An 18237-nucleotide genomic window follows, 5' to 3' on the forward strand; every position below is an offset into this window, starting at 1 on the left:
CTTAGATAGTCCCTATTGATCATCTCCTATCAGGGGTGATACTTGACTCCCCCAAACACACAAAGAAACCCTGAGAGGAAGGCTGTTTGTCTGAATTAACCCATGGAATATCATATGATCAGGTCTTATGCTATTTCATCAAAAAGAGTAAAATCCCCCAGACTGTGAGAACTGTAGCTATTTTGAAATATAAAGATGCTTCTTCCTAATAGTTTGTAAAGCACCCAAGCTCCCTAAAGGGGAAAGATTTAAAAGCCTGCACTCCTCATTTCTCATATGCTAACCTCCTGACAAGTCACTACTGAGCTTTTTAGATCTTTTATGTATCATCATAAGGCACCTTACTTTCTCTATGCATTTGAGACCCTATGCTGCCAGGCATAGCTTCTGAATCTTGGGCTGGGTGAAGCACGTACAAAGAAGTCAGGTGTTGCAGTATTTCATGCCATGGCTTCTACATTTCTTTTTGAATCTAGACTGTAATTGCTGTGAAAAGCAGAAAAAAAGAACACCAGAAGAATTCAGATCAAATGTTGAACAACACTTGGCCGATTCACCTTTTGCATTTAGTCTTAAACTTTCTTTTTAACAAATTATCGACTTGGCTATATTAAGTATTTCATAAGTAACAGGTCTGAGCTTTATTACACCAAAAGGAAGAGTCCATGGGCCAAATACTTGGGGGTGCCTATGGGGCTTTATTGCACAGCAAAGTTGTAAATGAAAAGAATATTAAGTGTAGTGTCATCTTCTTATTTGAGATAGAGTAAGTATTATTCACATGTTTGGGAAAAGCCTCAAACTATTCCAGAAGGCAATATCAGCCATTTTCCCGTTTTTCTTTAAAAAAATAACCAAGTATCCCTCCATCTGCATCTGTGGGACTTAAAACACCAAATAGAAACAATCACTAAATCAGGAATCCAGAGAAAGAAAAACTAATAAAATCAGGACCAAAAGCGTTCACATACATTTGGCCTAAATTTGGGTTATTATATTACAGAGGCCATTCATGCATGCATTTTTCTTAATCTGGTACTACGTGATAGTTCCTATTTTCCTGTGTATCAAAAAGCACCAACTCCTGAAGTCATGCTACAAAGAACTCCAAAATGAATCAATGTTTTATCCTTGGTTGTAAGTATGTTCTGTTTCAATTTTACATTAAAGATTACATTATAGACAAAATAGGAAACAAAGCAGACCTTCTTACCTAGTGAAATTTTTCATTCAATTTTAAAATAAATATAATTATTCCCAAAAATATGTATTGAATTATTTTCATGAATTATGTGTACATAATTAAATTATTTTAAAGGAGACCTTGTGAAAACAGCAGGTTAGGCAGACCAATAGTAGTAAGTAGGAAAGTAAATTCAATGTGATTTCACAAAACAAATCATACTTATTTTTGTCTCAAACAAGGGCAACGTGTTGGCAGACTTGTGAACTCATCTACAAGAAGGATTAGACTTCACTGTAGACATTCATGGTGCCATTTATTATCTCACAATGCAGCATTTTCTAATCTGTGCAGTGTTGTTTTAAAAACAGGCATCACACTTTCTGGTTAAAAAGTTGTCAAATCTTATTAGCCCAGTAATCCAGTTCCTTCCAGGCTGGAGATAAACTAAGGCATTGTCAGATGTGTTGTTTGCTGAAAAACAAAAGGTCACCTGAGTTATTTTTCCCCTGTTTAATAGTTACAAATCACTTTTTAAACAGTATCATCGAAATTTCAGAAAGTAAGTTTAGTGAAAGGTACAGTGCATTCAATTATTAAATAGGAATAAGTTGTTCAGTTCCCCAGTATTTCTTTCTGATTTAAGTTTTTATCCTCTAAGTTTTAACCACCTATGCTTTAATGAAGGAAGGAAAAATAAAATTCCATTCAGGCTTGTGTATGTGCATTAAAAAACATTACAAGATGGCCTAAAGGTTGCTGAAGATTTTGCATTTTATGATGTTGTAATAGTAAGGCAAAAAGATGTATTTTGGTGTCATCTTTCTGCATACTGAGTATGGGCAAAAATAGAGCTTTTCAAGAGTCAAGAGCAGAAGAAGTAGTATTATTTAGAATATTACCATATTTATTCCAAAACCTGAGGGGTGGAACTGGGCAGTGGAGAACGGGACGGGATCAAAACATAAATAGAATATGACAATTTTTTAATGTTCTGAATTGCAGATTTCAAGATATTTTCAAATGCATAACCAAAAGGAAACCTTTTTTTTTTTTGAAAGAAGAGAACTAAAGAGCATTTTAGCTTGGCTGAAGACAATCCGCTATTAATTCAGCATAAAAAAAAAAAAAAAAAGCCAAAACCCCAGTCCTTATATATAAAAGGTTACATTATCTATTTAGAGTTGCTATAACTTTCAATGAGATTACAAATGGAGCTAATGGATTACATAGTTAATGGTCTGATTATAAGTAATTTCTTTTGTGTAAATATGGCAGAAAATTATATATACCTAGAGAGAATTACAGCCACTTAGATCTTAGGATGTGCAGGGCTAGGAAGTCGGACTGACTGAGCTTTGCCTTCCATCTCAAGCCTTTCCTCCTTCATCACACACACAGCAGGAAAAGCTAAAGGATGTGCGCCTTTGAATTTTTCTGCTTTTATGGCTCTCATTGACTGATTCCTTTGAAGGTAGTGGTAGACAGCCTTTTCAGAGCTTGGACTGCATGGGGGCAGGGCACTGTGATGCCATGGGGATGCTCAGAAGACTTCATGTGTGCCTCTCTCAGTGTTAGACTTAAGTCCATCGTCACCTGACAAAAGTGAAATTAGTTTCTTGTTACCCATGCTAAACTTGTGGATGAACATAAATGACACCACCTGACTCCTGCACATGCATGCCCTGCCTGGCATTCATCATCATGCCAAAACATTTGCCCTGAGGGACTGAGTGCCTCACTTCTGGCCAAGCTGCAGAACTCCACCACCTGCCAGATTGCCTCACATAGCAAGTCAGTTCAAATTTCCATTTCTTTGTCACCCACAGGGCATCGTAAACATAGCACAAGCATCTTGAATTGATCTTCGATGTACATAATTCTCATTTTCTGAAACCCAGCCCAAATACAATGTAAGGATGATAAGCAGTGAGGGAGCTCTAGATCCTTGGGCATATATCTTTTACGGTCATGAGAATAATTTTGACATTTTTGTTCTGACCAATGATTAATCATGTATAGTTTTCTTCTAAAAATGTATTCTAGGACCAGTCGTGTATGCACTGTGGTCCTGAAATTCAGTATTCACAATGAGCAAAATTAGCACTTGTACTTGTGGTTGGGGGACACAGATCCATAGTAGCTGCAGTGTCAGGCAGGTATGCTGGGATTTGGCAACTGGTAGCATGTTCAGTGCTTAGAGCTTGGTGGTGTGGAAAAACTTGCTTTTCCAAGCAGTTCAGAGGTATCTCAGATGTCTCTGCTCTACATAGAAGGCATAGCCCGAGATGCAGAGAGATGCTGCTGCTAGCGTGATAAACCCACTACATAAATCTTCTTTGTTTTCCTCCCACTTTAAGCTTCGTGGCATATCTGTTGCTCCTGACAGGCCCCAGAGTAACCCCCTTATCCACAAGTGCCCTGGCTTTCACTGCCATCAAGCGCCCATAAATGTCAGAGAAGCCCAGAGTTCTGGGGGAGGGATTCCTGAAAAATTTACAGCAAGCATTGCAATGGAGAGGTTTTGCCAGCAGATGTCAGAAGGCAGAGCGCAGATAACACACCGCCTCACCAATTCCTGAAAAATCACATTTCGGTCCCTTTATGCTTCCCCTGCCTGCTTTCTCCTCTCCTTCTCTCCTGGCACATATATGCATAACCATACAGAAAGAAAATCATTAAGGGAATACTGGCTTGGGGTTTTTTTGTTTTCATTGGAGCCTCACACATATACAGAAGATCCAATGCCCTGTTAAGCTTCACGACATATGCAAGAAAAAGAGTTGTCTAAAATTTGAAGTTGCTAAACAAGCTGAATAATAACAAGTTCTGTGAACTCTGGAACTAATGAAGTCTCATTTTTTATGGATTTTACCTCCTGGTTTATTGAAGCTTTTCCTATGCTGTGAAACTTCAAATCTTTGCTTTTTTGTGTAATGGTGATCCCAAGGGACAGGTTTTCAGAGAGATGCTGAAACATCTTTCTGTGGCTTTTCTCTTTTCTTCCCAGGCATCCTTCCTTACTTGAATAAATTTAAGACTACTACCCACCTCTCAAATTTTTTTGAAATCACATGGGGCTCCAAAGTGCACAAGGCTTTCTTCTGTAGGAAACCTAGCAAAAGAAAATGCAAGGACAGCTTAATCTATTACAGATTCAGATTAATGAGGCCATTTATTTTATAGTTTAACTCTGCTAGAATTACTTAAACACTTGAAACTTCACTGGCAATTTAAATGTTCCATTAAGTATTCTGATGATTCCTCATTTTTCTACCAGACTATGAATTTATGGAATATACATAAATGTGTCTGATTGACCATCAATCTCTGCTTTGAAACCCTGTTCCTGTGACCACATGTTAGTAGGTTACCTCTTCTCCCATGTTTCTCCCTTCTTTCCAGAACAGAGAGTAAGTAGCATGAAATGTCATCCTGGATATCATTTCCGCATCCCTCCAGCAAAACTAAACAGGCATCATTGGTAACAGTGAAAGAGAGCAATTTGCCTTCTACTGGTGTCCTGTGACTTCCCAGCTGAAGTTACTCTGAATTTCTACAATGATCCCAGCAAGAATAAGATTAAACGCTCAGCACTTTTCCCTTAATGTAAGCTTGTGCTTATTCCAGCTCTTTGGAGCGTATGTTTTTACTATGCCAAATTAATGAGTTTTGTTTCATTATTCTTTCATAATTTTAAGCTTTGATTAGTCTAGCTCTTAATATGTACATAAAATTACTTTGATTTGACTAGCTATTGTTTAAATTAACACTCTTAAATTATTATCTTTGTATTGTGAAGCTGGTTTTTGTTGCATTATAATGGTTACTTATCCTTCCTGACCTGAGATTATATTGCATCATAAAAATATAGCAACAGATTTTTAAAATTAAATAGAATTCGTATAAAGCATGAATAATAGTCATGTGGACTCATCTATATTCATCTATAATAATGATCCTTTTTGAACTATTTTTACAGAAATGGGTCAGTTCTGTGAAAATTTAGAATGTAGCTAAACAGTCTTTGACAAGACAGAAATGTTAAATTTTATCACTTTCACATTTAAAATATCATCCTCATCAGACAGATTCAGAGCCATTTCAGTGTCTGGTAACACAACTGTACAGTTACTAATGCAGTTGTGGGAGTCATAGCAAGCAAAATTTCTTAATGGTACACCTGGAAATTGCACATATAGGTAAGTGCAAGCCAATTTACTCTTTATATAAACAAGCTCAAGAATGATGATGACAATTGCTCAAAACCAAAGTCCATATACCTTATTAATTTTCTGGAGTTAGATTTGGGTGTGTTGGTCATGCACTTCAGTGATTTTTTTAAATAATGTAATATCCACACAAGCCAATACAAGCCTTCCCTTCACCTCCCTCCACAGTGTCACAGCTCATGCCTATTCAGCTCACCTCCACTCTGACCTCCCTGTCCCAGTGCAAGTTCTGTCTGTGATGGTAAGCTTGTTCTTCATTTTAACTCCTCTCCTGTATTATCAAGGGCAACACATACTCTCATTATACCTTTTTAGGCCAATGAGTCCATTTATGGAGACATCTGAATCAATCAGAACCACTGACAGAATATATGAAATTTTAATGCCATAGTTTTAACGAGACAATATTTTTAAAGTACTTACACTAGTCTTCAAATGCACATCCTGCTTATTCTAAAGAAAATTCAAACCAGCTTAATTGAATTGTCTCAAGAGTGTAAAAGCAGGTTTCCCACTTGCCATTATCAGCCTTCAAAGAGACAAACAGGTGGACAAGAAATGATGGAAATGGGCTTTCCAGCAAAAGCTGAAACTAAGGACTCTTGTGCTGTCACAGATTAGGAGGGAAGAACAAATGGTCAAGAAAAATGGTTTTGTTTCTAGGAGTGTAATAAGTTAAGCTATCTCATCCAGTCCAAACTGAAAGCACATGAGTATAGTGGTGTTCTAGTGTATGGAAATGCAGACCTTCAGATGTTTTCTTGAATAAAAGCAACACTGAGTTACACCAAGAAAACTACTTTAATTCTGTAGGCTGTTGGATCTAGCTAAATCTAGTTGAAGTTTGCGTGTCTGTCCTTGGCAGATCATGGAGGATCATATTCCAGTATTCCTGCTTGAACCAATAAAAGGTGCAAATGGCTAGGGAGATGGAAATTCACCAATTTCTCAGAAAAAAATAAAGCCACACAGGATCCTACCAAAAGGACCTGGATGCAGAAGTGTGGATGACAAAAGGCTGAACACACATTTAGTTTAAAGAGACCACAGTCTCATCCTCAGTTTAATTGCTTCTAGACTCAAGCACCTTTTCACACTGGATATTTCCCTACATATTCACACAGATCACCCCAAACAGAAAGGGTGAGGAGAGTTTCTGTGAGGCCCACAAGGTTAATGCACTGAAAATGACATCTCAAGAGGTAAAAAAAGTATCCAGCAGAACTTCACCACAGTGGTCTCTCTCGTATCACACTGGTGGGTCCTGTGGTCTGCAAGAACAGCACACCTCCCTTGTGCACAGCCAACCACTTTGGCCAAAGTACTAGTCTCTCTTGCACTGCAATACAATCCAGGGAAGTTCTCTAAAATGCAGAAAACTGTGTCCCTTCATATGCAAATATGAGCTGTAAAATAAAAAACATAAGTATGAGCACAAAAGCTGCAGGACAGTGATAACAGTGTGCTGTGACTCTGACTTTTGTCCACTTCAAAAACCAGGTCCCACCGCTGGTGCAAAGGCCAGGCCTCTCCAGCAACTGTCCTGCTCCAGCATGCTTGTATTTAGATGCAGGGAGATGGAGTGGGAAGGACAGGGAGGCATGGGGCAAACGAGGGCAACATCAGAGCCTGGGGGGCGTGGCAGCTCTGACCCAGAGCTCTTTGAAACCACTTCTGCTTCACCATTACCTCAGGAAAAAAAAAGAAAAAGACAAAAAATTACAAGATGTTTTATGCATTTGTTCAAAGATCCTTGTAAATTCAAAAGGAAATACTTTAATTTTACAGGGTTGACTGACAATCAGGGTTTAGGTTTTTTTAATACATTATAGGTTGAAGGTCACTCCAAATGTCAACAGTAAAATAATTTTGTCAATATCTGAACCTATACTGACTGAGCATCCCCTGAAGTATTTCAGGCTGCTTCTTTCAAGTGAAATCTTGAATCATCTACAGTATTTATATCAAACTCCAAAATAATAAGAAAAGCATATCTATATTTCCATTGCTAATGTGGCCCATTTAAAAATTTGTATTTTTCTAGTGTCAGCTAGCAAAAACAACAAAATGGAACACAAATTTTGCTAGCTGAAGCAGAGAGCAGAATACACTTTGTCCTAAGCACAAGGTTTAGATGAAGACTGGGGTTAAAGCTACAAAGTCAACAAGGTAAAGGAATAAAACAGGTGCCTAAACACTCCTGTTGATATATACCAAGGAGTCTAGCTATACACATAAGAACATTCTCAGACACAGAATTTCCCATTCCCATCCCCTGTTTCTCCCCCTGAATCCTAAGTCCGGTGCCTTGGATCTGCTTTCAGTCTGGATCAGCCATGTGCATGGCAGGAAATACCCGAAACTTAGTTCTGCCTAAGTACACTGTGGCAATTAGAGTCTAAGCCCCTGTTTAAAGGTGTCTTGCTCATGCAGGAAGGAGTGACAGTATTAAAGTTCATTATCCCTAAAGCACCAGTGAACCTGAACTCCAAACCCCACATTCGCCAACCAAACCCCTGTTCACCACCATCACTGATTGTTGCATTTCCCACTAGGCTGGAAGTGGAAATCACTTTCCCATGTGCTACTATACGAGGCAGATTGATCCCATTGCAGAAGGTGAAAGAGGCTTTTTGTGCAACAGGTTCCGGGATAACTGGATTGTATATATGTACCACAATTTGCCATTGTTTCCTCTCACTACACTCCTACATACACCCAGCAAAGGACAATGCTGTCATTCATAGAAACAAGTTTCCTTTTTCACTTACTCTCTGAAAAATTCTCTAATCACCAAAAGCTCCTGCAGCTTCTTCTGGAATGCCAGAGCAGCAACTCAAGAATTTTTCAAATGTCTAAAACTTCTCTGTGTTTGAGATACTTTGATCAAAATATTTATTTCTCAGTCAAAATGTCTTATTTTTCCTTTTACAGATGCGCTGACACTCTACTTCGAAAGTTTTTTGCTTTACAAGATTGTCTGCATATATTTTCAGGTTACGGTAAGTCTAACCAGATTCCATAGTAACAGTAATGTTTTATTCTAAAGGAGGTTTAGAAAAGGAAAGCAGAAACCACATATCTAAAATGTATAGTATTAAAATATACCTTTATGTAATTCTGAGTGCCACGTATAAAAAACAATATACCTTCAATGAGATATTTCCTTAATGGCTCTCATTCATACACGTACATGCTTGTGCACGTAAAATGTGAAGTTGTTCTAATGTATTTGGTACATTGCTGCATGTTCTGTTGGATTCCAGTGATAGTTAATGAACTGAATGTGCATTTATTCATACTTTAGATAGCCAAACAGTAAAAATATGCTGAAACAAGTTTACTTGTGCCAACAACATTTAGTTCTGCAACTTGTCCATTGGCTGTATTAGGTCCTGCTATAAATCTCACTATTATCTCCTTTCACTTAAGCACCAATTATTTTTAGCCCACAATGTGCAAATCTTACAAAACCTAACTTCTACATTGTGTTGAGATTTCATATATCTCTAACACCTAGTGCTTAAAGTCTACATTATGAATCATCCTCTTAAAACCATGGCTCTTGCATCACATTGTTGACACACTTTGTGCACAATTAATGCACTTAATTTTATCTCTTGCCTTCAAAACCCAACAGTTCATTTAGCAACCACACAAGAGAAAATTTGGATCCATTCTGATGTGCAAATCAAACACAGGAATTGATAACAGCTTTGACATATCAGACAACCACGGCTAAAACCATCATACCTTTGAAATTAGTTTCTATGTTTAAAATTCCTAAAGGAAAAACATTTTTGAAGACACATACAAATGCTAACTAATTTGTAGCAATCTAAAATAGGGAGGGTTTTTGTGAAGAAAAAAACATTGAATTAAGGAAATGGGAAGTAATTCTATCTTGTGGAAAATGGTTAATTATTACTTACAATAATATCTTATCAGATCATAAAAAAGCTTATTTTTCAGACATTCTTATTTCAAGTCCTGGGCCTTTAGAATTTAACATCTATTTAAGAGTATGTAAAACACATGATTAGGAGTAATAGGAATACAATTTATTAACTGCATTTGTTATTGCAAAATATAATTTTAATATTTCTATATAGCATGTTTGCATATATTTCTTTTAATTCTTTGCCTAGTGCGATTAGAAGTCATTCCTCAGGAAATTAAAAATAAAACGGAATGCTATCCAATATTTAAAAAATTCAAAATTAGAGAAATTGGAAGACACTGGTTCTTCTTCCATTGTCATTAATTAGGAATAATACTGGGACACCCTTTGTTAATCTCACTGATTTTTCTCTATCATCATTCCCCTATATTTAGATCTACAATCTTTCTGACTTAACTTGTCCAGGATGCCTGATCCTAGACTTAGTACATGAAGGTAAGAAGGTAAAAGAAAAACTGAGCGTGTAGCTTTATACACATTTAAAAACTATCCATTCCTTTTTCAAGAGTCTTTTCCTCTCATATGAAAGATAATTTTGGTAATACTAACTACTAAAAATGTAGAAAAAAGGTAACAGTCTGATTAAATTGACTGAACAGAAAACCAACACATTTTTAAATGTTGGCTTTTTTCTTATGTCAACAAAAGTGTGTTATTGCAACAATAGCTAGTAATTCTGATTCCATCTAGCTGAAACAAGAGTTTAACATGGCTATGTTCAGCCTCTGTGAATGAGACAGGCGATGCACAGACTGGATTAGGAATATGATTCAAATCTACAGTGCAGTCATTGTTTTATGTCTGGGACAGAAATGGGTATCTTAACTACATGCTATTTCTCCACCTCCCAGTCTGTCAAACTTAGCCTGCATTTTTGTTCTCGCTTTAAAAAAATGTATATTCTTATCTGCTTCTGTCCATCGTTCAACTCAGGCTTTCTTGGGTTCCCCCAGCTTTGTTAAGTACTGAATTTTTGTTCCTGTATCTTCCCCTCACGTTTACCTTACAGAAGCCCTGCTTTGTCTTGTTTAACTTTAGTCTACAGTTATTTCTGCTTTCTTGGGTTTTTTACTGAACTGTTTCAAAGAGGCTTGCAATTCCAGCACTATTTAAAAATTACCAACTTCCATACAGTAAAATAAAAGGATAGGGAACAAAAGCAGCAGTGGTGGCACTAGTAATTGACCTTTTGTTCCACTTGGAATTCACAAAGCCAATTCGGCTAGTAAAATTAGCTCTATAAGGGTTCCCATCAGATTTCTCAACCAAAAGGGAAATTACCTGTTTTCCTAACTGTATGTGTGAACACTACATAGAAAATACGCTCATTGTATCCATTCTAATATGTCAAGCTCTGTGTCTGATGCAGGTCCAAACTGAAAAGGAAATTCACACAGCCACCAGTGGCTGTAAGCTCACCACAGACCACTGGGCAGGGGAAACCGAAGCCCTCTTTTCCTCCTCCACAAATTCACAAATGTGGTCTAGGTGGTTGTCCTGGTTCTGACCAGGACTGGGTTCATCTTGCAGTGGCTGGGAGGGGGCAAGGCCAGGACACGGGGCCACCTCATGTCCTCGCCAGTGGTGGGGGAAAGGGTGTCTCTTCCTGGGACAAGGAGTAGCTTCTGGCCAGCTAAGGGAGGCAGAGGGAGCAGTGGTGTGGTGCTGGCTCTGAGCCACAGGGAGCAGCTGGGGTGGTGTGGCTGTGGTCAGGTTGAGCTCTGCGGTGAGCAGTTTTGCATGTAAATCACTCTCTTTCTTTTGTACAGTTTTGTTATTAATATTGTTGCTATTACTGTCCATTTTCTTAGCTCATTGCTGTTTCCAATAAATTGTTCTTATCTCAACCATGACCTTCACCTTTTGGGCTTCCAATTCTCCTCTCCAACCATGCAGCAGGAGGGATGGGGGAGTGGAAGGGAGAGCAAGCAAGCAAGCAGCATGTTGTTTGGAGAGTCTCAGTGGGAGCACTAAATTGGGAAGTACCACTCTTAAACCATGGTAGTGGTCTTGAAAGAAAATAAAAAGCAGCAAAGTGAATTATTCTGTATTGCCTGTGAGTGAGACTTGCAGTTGTCTGTTATTTTTACAGAATTTATTGTGTACAGAAGTTTCCACTACTGAGATGCAGAGCTTCTCATATTCCCAAAAACCAAGTCATATTTTAAGCTTTGTTAGCCAAGTCCACTAATTGAAAACAAGAACTGAGAGCTTAAACTTTATGTTGTATTGGGAATCAATAGAATTATCAGTTTACACAGTTTGTTATCTGTAGCCCACTTGCTGAATGTCTATGCTGCTGTACATTGTATTAATTGCATCCTTTTTTAGGATCAAGGTTTAGAACCACAAAAAAATGTTTATAAAAATTCATCTGTTAGCAATGAAGACAGGCAAGGATGAAGGTCTTCTGATAGCTGGAAAGCCTGCCATCTCAGCTAGCTTTACAATATCCTGCATTCACTTCTATCACAAGCAGTAAGATATAAATCTGTATTACAAATGCTTGAGTTTCATTAGAGAAGGTAGGTCATTCATCATTATCTCCAGTGCTGTTTCTGTTTACCAGGTGGTTTAAAATTTGAAGATCCTCAGGCACTGTCTAGGACAGAGGTACTTGGAAGCAATTCCTTGACAAAGCTTAAAAATTCCTGATAAAGCTTAAAAAAAACCCCAGATTTAACACTAACATGCATTTTCCAAGAATGTGAGTTAAGTTTAGGTAATGTTCCAATTAAGAAAAACACAATTGCTTCATGTGAAGTCCCAGAAAGAGTATTACTCTTGTCTCTCCTTGGCAATTCTCAAAGCTCTGCTTCAAATGGCACATTGTATGCTTCACTGTCTATATTTGTAGCACCTAATACCTGTCTAGCATCCGTTTCTGTACCACAAATAGACTGAACTCAGGAATAGGAGATCTTTCACCGAGTAACTGCAGTTATGCAACACAAAGCACAGAGGCATGGGTGGCTCCAGGTGAACCTTTTGGCAAAGTAAGTTGTTGAAGGTCCTGCTACAGCCTGATGAACAATGAAGCTGTTTTCCAGCACGGTGGATTGAGAAATATTTTCCCCCAAATTTCCAGGGAAATATAATTTCTGTATAAATTCAAGTTAGGCATAGAGATAACTTTCAGAGTGTAAAACACTCTCCTTATCTGTCAAGCCCTGGTGTGTGTGTGGGGTGGGAACTTGTCAAAGTTCTTTCTAATCTTGGAGATTCTAACCCAGAAATTTGTTCCCGAAGTGGCTGGAAACCTTCTCGTTGTCCAGTTCAGTTCTCTCTCCTTAAATGTAGCCATTAGATCCACAGGTCTCCCTAACACTTATCTTGTACTTCCTTGCCCCTCCTTCTGGAATGTCCAGCTCTTAAAGAAGGTATGAATGTCATCACCAGTTGCTCTGAGGTCCTGGGAGTTCTTACATATTCGATATGACTTTTGTGTTACACAAATGATTTTGTCTTTATTTCAACATCATCATCCTTACTGATAATCCTGACAAAATACTTACTTAGCTTTGTCCTACCATGTCTGCATAACAGCCTTACTTCCATTGTTTTTTGCAGTGCACGTGTCTAAGTAGCACTTTTTAGTGCTGTTTGTAACAGCTACATGCTACTAGATTTTACGTGCTAATTAGCTAATAATGCCTAACATCTTATAATACATGACTGGCAGCCTAAAATAATCCCTAGTGTTAGTTACTCAATGCAGCAGGCTGTAATGACCTGGGCAGACGAAGGGGGCTAGGTCTACAATTGCAGGCTTTACACATACACCAGTCAGATCTACAAGAACAAACTCTTGTTTTCAGATGCTTGTAATCAGCACCCCAGCCTTAAATTCCCCCACCATTTTGATTCTTTGAAATCTCTATACAAACGTGAAGACAGAGAGAACCTGGTTATGTAATGTAATAGATGGCCTTATTCTTGTGTGTGTGTGTGTGTGTGTGTGAAATGCCAAGCAACAGGTTGCACTGTTTGTACAAGGTTCACGTAAGAGCGACTGAAACAAACACAACAAATTATCCGTTTGTTCCTGCCAAGGTCTGGAAAAGCTAATGCGAGTCACACACACTTTTTGAACCCTCAACAGTATTTGCACAACACAGAAGGTATCATCATATGAATTATGGTGATCCAAACCACTCATCTGGTAGCGAGGCACAAGGGAGCTAATTGTGCGCGCGTTCAATTAAGGCACTGAGGGAAATGTCGCCCGCGCGTCACCCCCGGGGCGGGGGAACGGGACGAGCGACCTCCCGGCCGCGAGGGGGCGCTGCACCACCCGGGCCCGCTCCGGCCCCCGCCCCGCGGCTTCTGGGAAGGGCGGGGCCGCGGCCGCTCCCCGCAGGCGTCACTCCCAGCATGCAGCGCGGCGCGCTCCTGCCCCTGCCGCCGCTGCCGCTGCCGGGCGGAGAAGATGGCGGAGGGAGGCGCGGCGGATCTGGAGACTCAGCGCACGGACGTCGCGGCGCTGCTCAAAACCGCCCTCCGCAAGGGCGACACCTGGTGAGGGAGGAGCGGGGGGGCTCGGGCGAACCGGCGCGGGCGGCGCCCCCCGCCCCCGGGGGCGCTTGGCTGCTGGAGGGACCGACCTCCTTCCCCTCGCCCTCCCCCCACCCGCTCCCGGGGGCGGCTCGACGTCCCTCCCGCTGCCGGGAAAGTGGAGGCGGGTGACAAGGGCAGGGAGGCAGTGCTGTTCCCCGCGCTTCCCGCCGCTCGGTTCCCGCAGCTCCCGCCAGGCGGGGAGCGGCCGCCTGGGTGCGGCGGGGCCTCGGCCTGGCCCGGGCTGCGGACGGGCGGCGGGGAGGCACCGAGGTCAGCGCCCTGCGGGGAGGGCAGGGAGGGAGCGGCGCGGCTGCCGGGGCGCGCTGCCGGGTGGCGGGCCCGGGGTCCGCAGGGGGCTTGTTTTGGCTGCGCGAGAAGTACTGAGGTGGGGGAGAAGAGCTCTGCTACCAGGCGTTTCTTCCATTATCCAGGCCGAAATGGTCCCGGCTTCACCTTCAGGTTGTCAGAAATTATATTTGTACCCTGGCCTGGGTGCCCTGATGCCTGTCCGTGGCTGTGACAAGCCTTGAGTTTAAATTTTATTGCGACTGTAAACGTGTTAGCTTCCTAAGAAAGAGTCCCTGAAGGTGCGAACGTATCCTTATGACACTTTTTCGACAATGAACGTTTGAAAAACACGTTTTTCTAGTCAGTCGTAAAATATTTCTTAGTATGCGATACAAATTGTCAACAGAATAATCCACGGCTAAAGAGAATTAGGTTAAATAAGCACCTCTTTTTGGCGTGTATTTGGTAATCTTCTATAGTTGTAGTTCTATGAGGCTAGGAAATGGGACTATTTTTTAGGAGGGGAAAAAATAAGGAACTGGCACTTTTTCCACGACTCAGCCTCTTCATCTCTTCCTGTGTGAAACTGTCACGCATAGACAAAGGCTGAAGCATTAACTTACAGAAAATTAACTATGAATACACAGAACTAGAACTAGCCCACCTCATTTCAGCTGTCATCACTCACTGTTCCAGTTCTATAAAAGACTATATTTAACAGTGTTGATACTGCAGCATGTGTCAGAAGCATACATTCTGATGCATTATTCAAATACTGCTGAGTATATGTTTGGTTTTGGCATACGAACAGACTGCTCTTGAAACTGGAAAAGTGTAAGCAGCTAGAAAAAGGAAATGAATTCACATGGTAGTATTGAAAATGACCAGTAATAAAAGTGTGCTCAGGCTTGATGTTTTTCAAGACTGTTTTAGTACCTGGGAAGTACCTAACAGAACCATAAAAAAAACAATGTCTCAAGCAGTTAATACTGTTCAAAGTGATAGTACTTTTATGACAAGTTGACAGCATGACCGAAACAGTAAGTTTACTGTGCTATTTACTTTTTTTAGTACGTTCAATATTTTAATACAGAAGAATCAGTTATGTGGGAAAAGCTTCTAAATGTTCTGTGGAAATATATCTAGCTGTGATTGACACTGATATTAGTCAAGTGTTGTGAAACTGAATAAGCTACAGCAAAGTCCCATTTAAATTTTACTCGTGAACTGTTAAGTCAAGCTACATAAATGTGTATTCTTGTGCGTTCATAGGATTTATACTTAGACTGTGCAGCTATCTTCACAAATTAAAGGGTACAGTTAGTCCAAATGCTTTAGGTATTTTGGTATTTATGATTTAGGTATTTTGTCAATGGTTTTTTGATCTTTTAGGACATCAGCAAGGAAACAACAGTTAAAGTGCTGTAAGCCATGGTTCAGAATTGTATTCATTTAGTAGTAAATACTGCCGCAAAAAATTTCACCGGTGCCATACCAGCTTGTTCTGTTTGAGCTTTAAAGCACTCAAATGCAGTCCTTTCAAAAAAGCTGGCTTATCCTGACAGTCTTTTCCATGCTCTTCAGAATTTAGAGTGGAGAGAACAATAAGCTACATATGGAAAGTATAAAGCTTTGGGGGTTTTCTCTAACAAAAAAGCAGCTAAAGAATAGGGCAAAGAGAGGCATATCTTAAAAGCATCTATGAAGTGGCTGCTGAATTTCTTCATTAGCTCTTCATGTATGCTGCAGAGAGAAAGAAATAAAATTGACTTGAAATGCAACATTTTTTAGAGTTAGGTATTAGAAAAAGGATTGCTAGTATTAGAAGCCAGTTGAATAGGTGGTTTAGTAAACTGTAGAGTTTGTTCTATTGGATGTTTTTAAGGGTAGGCTGGGAATAGTATGTGTTAAGCTGTATTGCTCCAATGGACAGACAAGGTTAGTGTCTTTTAACTGGGCTAGTTTGTCACAGTGGTCTTTTTTGTATTCTTTATGGCCAGTTAATAAATTATTAAACTCTGAGAGATTGGGGATTCTTCCATCTCTCCATTTATCTTTTTTCTAAATGTACATTAAATATCAGATTTTTCCGAGAAAGAACTTATTTGTTTATTAGTTCTTTTGAATAATGTTGTCTACTTTCATTAGTAAAGTCAGTATAAAAACTGTACTTTTGTTCCAAAGAACTTGAATTAATATGTTTTACTTCTTGCAGTATTATCCAAAGGATCTTCAGGTTCTGTGGTTGAAAGACCTAGACTTCTGTTGAGGAAAAGAAAAAATGCTGCCTTTCATTGTATGTCTCACAGTTTTAGTGTCTGATAAGAATACGTCTCAGTATTTTGTAATTCTACTGGTGCTTGACAAGTGAGGAGAATTTATTGTCTTGAGATTTTACCCTCTCATTTAGAATGACAAAAATTATTGGTTGTTACAGCTGCAGGCAAATCTGAACTCAATCAGTGTCTTCTACTCCCAGAAATTGAAGAGCTGTTGATGTTCATCAGATTTTTAGGCACAGTATAATTTGTGTGACCAACTGGTCTTGATGATGTCATTTAATGCCTTTGTAGCTGCAGTGATATTCTTGAGAACCTTGCCAAGTTTTTCTGTTTTTACAGTATCACAGAACTGCAGTTTTCAATACTGAAAGATATTGATCTTGGAACAGTTTTGTTATAGAGGGGAAGACTCAGTTTTTCTATGTGACTTCTTGAGTGATTTCTCTGTAATTTCTTCCCCGTATTAAGGTGTGATTTCTTGATTTTACCTTTAAAACCACCTTCTGCCCTGACTTCCCTGTAGTTCATGTTCTTCTGTGGCTGTCTTAGAGATGTTGTCTTGGTGTCTCGAATATGACATTACAAATACTTTTTTACTCTTGTCTACCTCTCACACACATTGTCCTTCCATGATCTCGGATATGTAACCACATTTCTCACCTTTAGGTATCACATGCCAATAAACGTTTTACTTAAAGTGTGTGATAGTGACTTAAAAATAGGTAGCAGCTCAGCAGTCAGTTTTACCGCTTTTTCTCTCTCCTTCTCCCAGAGTTTTCCCACTGTGTTTCTTTCACCTATTGCTTTCCATTTGTGAGTAGATGAGAATGTAGAAGTTACTTGTATTTTTGAAAGCAGTAACTTGGATAAGAATTAGGCAGTTACAACTATCACACGGAGTTTATTTAGTGGCTAAGGGAACAAATGCAATTGTTAAATGTTGAATAGGGAATACCAAGTAGCAGTACAAATATGTACTGTATACAGAATATATTAGTGAAACCATTTTACTGTCCAGTGCTGGTGTCTGTATGTGACAGAAGGTGTTCATTTAAAATGAGTTCAGACATCTCAAAATCTAGTAGGAAAAGTGGAAGCCTTGTCTTTCAGAGAAGAGCTTGGAGAGCCTTTGTCTGTTTTGCTAGAATTTTGAGTCCTGTGCTGAAATACTTACATAAGAGGAAGATGCCTTCTAGGATAAGGATTTTTAGACGAGCAGATAAAGATTAAGACATTATCTGTAAACTGAAGCTAGTCAGGTTTAGGCCAGAAGGAAGATGTTGATTTTCAGCCCTGTTACCCAGTGAGTTTTGGTGCTAGTCATCACTTCACAAGTGATGAGATAGATTCTTAATCTCTTCCTGGTTTTTAAGACTTGCAAATTAGTAAAACCACAGAGGTGCAGTATTTTTAGTTTGCAGATGTGTCTGATACACATCACTTAGGAAGTTCTGCTGAGTCTAGGTAGAGTACTGTTGTTATCCATAGAGTGCATTTTTTTGACGGTGAAAAAAAATATTCTTTTTTTTAACCTGTGGGAATTTCATTGCCTTTTCAGTTGTAATACTTGGTCACTGAAGAGAGTAAATAAAAATGAATTGGGGTAAAAATCCTTCCCAGTGAGTGATCAGTAGATAAGAAAAGTTCAGCCTTAAAGGGTTTTTCCTCCAGGAGTGAATTTTTCCACTGAAAACGTATAAGCATTTTAATTCTGGCTGCAGTGAAAACTCATGA

At 39.4% G+C, this 18237-nt stretch overlaps 1 protein-coding gene across 6 annotated transcripts in view; it reads left to right on the forward strand.

Moving 5' to 3' along the window:
* Positions 1-13758: 13758 nt before the first annotated feature.
* USP15 (ubiquitin specific peptidase 15) overlaps positions 13759-18237 on the forward strand; it is a 62958-nt gene continuing 58479 nt past the window's right edge. For all 6 annotated transcript variants that reach the window (XM_068998193.1, XM_068998202.1, XM_068998210.1 and 3 more), the window contains exon 1: positions 13759-13894. In XM_068998193.1, the coding sequence (XP_068854294.1) occupies positions 13806-13894 (89 nt within the window). In that variant the 5' untranslated portion in view covers positions 13759-13805. The remainder of the gene's footprint in view (positions 13895-18237) is intronic.

Source organism: Aphelocoma coerulescens, chromosome 1A, assembly GCF_041296385.1.
Source record: "Aphelocoma coerulescens isolate FSJ_1873_10779 chromosome 1A, UR_Acoe_1.0, whole genome shotgun sequence".
NCBI classification, from domain to species: Eukaryota; Metazoa; Chordata; class Aves; order Passeriformes; family Corvidae; genus Aphelocoma; species Aphelocoma coerulescens.